Below are 3,539 nucleotides of genomic sequence, written 5' to 3'. Positions count from 1 at the left end.
ACAGCCAGCTCGTGCTCTGGATATTGTACGACGGACACGTTTTTCTTGTTGTAGTGCATGTTGATGTTTTTTATGGTGTTGAATGGGGTATTAACTACCACTGGGCTCTGTTATGACTAGTACCAAATCTTTTCTTGCTAGCCCATCCGCTAACTCATTTTCCTCTATATTCCTATGACCGGGAAGCCATATCAGAGCAATTCGAAGCGTATCTAGTTCCTCTCTGCATTGTGAAGCTAGTTTGAATGAAATGGAGTTGGAGTCCAAGGCCTTGGTAGCTGCTTGACTGTCTGAAAAGATAGCTACTCTTGCACCTATTTCTTTGTAGTCTTCAGTGGTTCGCAAGCTTCCCGGATTGCTAACAGTTCTGCCAGGAGCACGCGGGCTTATTCAGGCAGTCGAACTTGTTTGGATAGTTTGAGCGGCTCTGAATAGAGGCCAGCTCACACACCACTGTCCTTCTTAGAACCGTCAGTGTAGATTTCAATGTCGACGGTTGTTTTTGAGGTTATGTTTGGAGCTTAGAGATCATTTAAGTTATTTAAGTAGATTAAATAGGCGACATATGCATATCTATATGTCTACATTGTCCAGCTTTATTACCACCCGAGATATCACAGGAGGATAATCTTCCCAAATGGTTAATACAAACACATTTTAGGGAAGGCCTTCAGTGGGCGTGATTCAATACGAGGGGTGCCTTTTATATTTCGGGATTTGGCAACCCTGGTTTTGCAATCTGGCAACTGACAGCTGTATCGCAAAGTTTGACATTTTTTGGCTTTTACGTACTCAGAACGTTTTGAAATACCAGCGCTATTTGTGTTGTTTACAGTAACTTAAAAGAACTTTCGACGCGGATTAACTCAGCAACGTTGCATGGATGAACTTAATTCATTTTTTGGCGATGAAGCTCCATCAAGGACCAGTGTTTATCGATGGTATAGTGAATTCAATCGTGGTCGTAGTTCACTCCAAGACGAATTTCGTGAAGGTCGTCCAAAATCAGTTGTTGTTCCGAAAATCATTGATGCTGTGGGCGAACTGATATTGCAAGATCGTCATGTGACCTATCGTGAGATTGAGACAATCTTAGGCATTAGTGGGACCAGCATACATTGAATATTGCATAAACATTTGACTGTCAAAAAAAATTGTTCGCGTTGGATCCCATACAATTTGTCAATCGCTCAAAAAAAGACTCGTGTCGATTGGTCGAAGGAAATGCTCAAAAAATACGATCGCAAGGCTTCGAAACACGTCTATGACATCGTGACAGGGGATGAACCATGGATTTACGCGTATGAGCCCGAAAGGAAACAGCAGTCGACGGTATGGGTGTTTCATGATGATCCAAATCCAACAAAAGTTGTTCGCGCACGAAGCACTTCCAAGCAAATGGTTGCCTGTTTTTTCGGAAAAACTGGACATGTCGCAACCGTACCACTAGAACAACGCAGAACAGTAAATTCTGAGTGGTAAGCATTTTTTTGCCAGTTGTCTTCCAAGAAATTAGGAAAACCAATCGCCAAAGACGGATCACTCTTCACCAGGACAATGCGAGCTCTCACACATCGGCTCAAACAACTGCATTTTTGAGCACCCAAAACATCGAATTAATGGGTCATCCGTATAGTCCATGGTATAGTCCTGACTTGGCACCGAATGACTTCTTTTTATTCCCGTACGTAAAAGAAGACAAACTGAGAGGTCAACGTTTTTCGACACCTGAAGAAGCGGTTGTGGCATTCAGAATGCATGTTTTGGAGGTACCTCATTCAGAGTGGCAAAAGTGCTTCGACAATTGGTTCAAACGCATGCAAAAGTGTATAGATCTTCATGGAGAATATTTTGAAAAACAATAAAGTGATTTTCGATGATTAAAATTTTGGTGTTCACTGTCGAATTCTGGGCATGCAAAGCACTTAGGGCACTCGTTGTTTTACGGATAATTTCGGTAACCTGAGGGAATTGGGAGAAGCGCTTTCATCGCAAAGGAATTTATTAAGGCATAAAATACTAGAATATTTTAATGCATATCTACTTATATATTTATTGTATGTAAGAGTGCATGTAATATTTTACCTCTATACAGCTGATACTGATGATATGGACAATCAATAAGGGAAGAAAAAAATAAGTACGATGAACAAAAAGTAAAAATCGAAAATCGAAAATGAGCGCAAATTTAAAACTAATCAATCGTTAATCACGGTATCACGCTAAATATCACTCATGCAGCTCACAGCCTTCTGGCAGGTGGCAAATACGCTTGTGCTGGTGGTTGGTATTGATTGTAGTTGGCGGCAGGCGCGGCTGCTGCTGCGTGGGCTGCGCGAGCGGCAGGAGCTGCAACTGGAGCTGGAGCTGCAATTGGAGCAGGAGCTGCAATTGGAGCAGGAGCTGGAGCTGGAGCAGCGGCAGCGGCAGCAGGAGCGGGTGCAGCTTGGCTGGCAAAGTTCAATACTGGCGCAGATCCGGCATCGTGGCTGCTCGAGGCACCAGGCAACGAATCGTATTGCGATTGGATAGCACGTTGGGCATTCTCAGCATCAGCGGATGTCCTGTATTTGACGAAATGCACTTCGGGCTTGTGGGCATTGCTCTGTTGCACATTCAATTTGCTGGCCAATGCACCGATGTCCGCTTGCTTCGTAAGCACATAGATGGCAGTGCGATCTTCAGCAGCGGACTGGGCCAATTGCAAAGCAGCATTCTCGATTGCGGTGCTTTCAGGTGCCTTGATGAAGAGAACGCGCAAACTCTTCTTTACGGAGATTGGTGATGCATGGGCTTCTTCGAATTCGTTTGCGGGAGGAGCAGAGTAAGTATAGAATTCTTTGTTGTATTCGCTTGCCGGTTGAATGGGTTCGGAGAGTTGAGCAGCACTAGTTTGAGGTTGCGAATTCTGTGCGTATTCGTATTGAGCTGCAGCGACAGCAATCAAGCAAAGCACCTGCAAGGCGAAAGAAAAATTATTCAACGCTTATTTTCAAATTTATCTGAAGCCATTTCGTGGAAATGAAATCACTGTATAAAATATAAAATCACTGTATAAAATATAAAATCACTAAAATGTTTATCCTTGTTGAAGTTACATGCGCCAGCCACTCACCACAATCACACGCATTTTAGGTTTGGAGCAAAGTTTATGTGCACTGAGCGAACGTTCACTGAATGAGTACCGAACTGTTTGTGTCCTAACAAAGGCATTACATGCCGTTTTTATACGCCCTACCACAATGGACCTACGCACTTCTTCAGCACAAAATGCTGCAATTTGCATCTTCCCCAGAGCAAAAACTTGTTCCATCTAACTTCAAATGCAGCTCTAATCAAGTCCAATCGCACGAACGATGTTAGCTAAATCAAAGTCAACATGCGGGTATCATCGATTCATGGCAATCATCGAATTACTGTTGAGTGTTTTATTATCACTTTTTTTAATTCGTTCAGATATTACGAAATTGCATTTTAAATGCGGCCGCAATTAGGCCTACGAACTCCGCCAATGCATTTTTTTCCTTCATGCATATTTT

The 3,539-nt window shown here is 42.9% G+C and overlaps 1 protein-coding gene across 1 annotated transcript; it reads right to left on the bottom strand.

Annotated features, from left to right (window-relative positions):
- Positions 1-2,242: 2,242 nt before the first annotated feature.
- On the bottom strand, positions 2,243-3,130 carry LOC129238344 (uncharacterized). The gene is made up of 3 exons (XM_054873374.1): positions 3,116-3,130; positions 2,403-2,956; positions 2,243-2,297 (listed from the first exon to the last, which is right to left on the bottom strand). Exons 1-3 carry the CDS (start codon positions 3,128-3,130, stop codon positions 2,243-2,245), a joined length of 624 nt encoding a protein of 207 aa, XP_054729349.1.
- Positions 3,131-3,539: the final 409 nt, after the last annotated feature.

Source organism: Anastrepha obliqua, chromosome 1 (assembly GCF_027943255.1).
Source record: "Anastrepha obliqua isolate idAnaObli1 chromosome 1, idAnaObli1_1.0, whole genome shotgun sequence".
Taxonomy (NCBI): domain Eukaryota; kingdom Metazoa; phylum Arthropoda; class Insecta; order Diptera; family Tephritidae; genus Anastrepha; species Anastrepha obliqua.
This window is presented reverse-complemented; position numbering and strand designations above follow the sequence as displayed.

Excerpts from the sequence above, each read along its gene's own strand:
- LOC129238344 (XM_054873374.1), bottom strand. Across the intron at positions 2,298-2,402 it reads GCCGCTGCTCCAGCTCCAGC|CAATCAATACCAACCACCAG; the intron begins TCCTGCTCCAAT and ends TGCCGCCAACTA.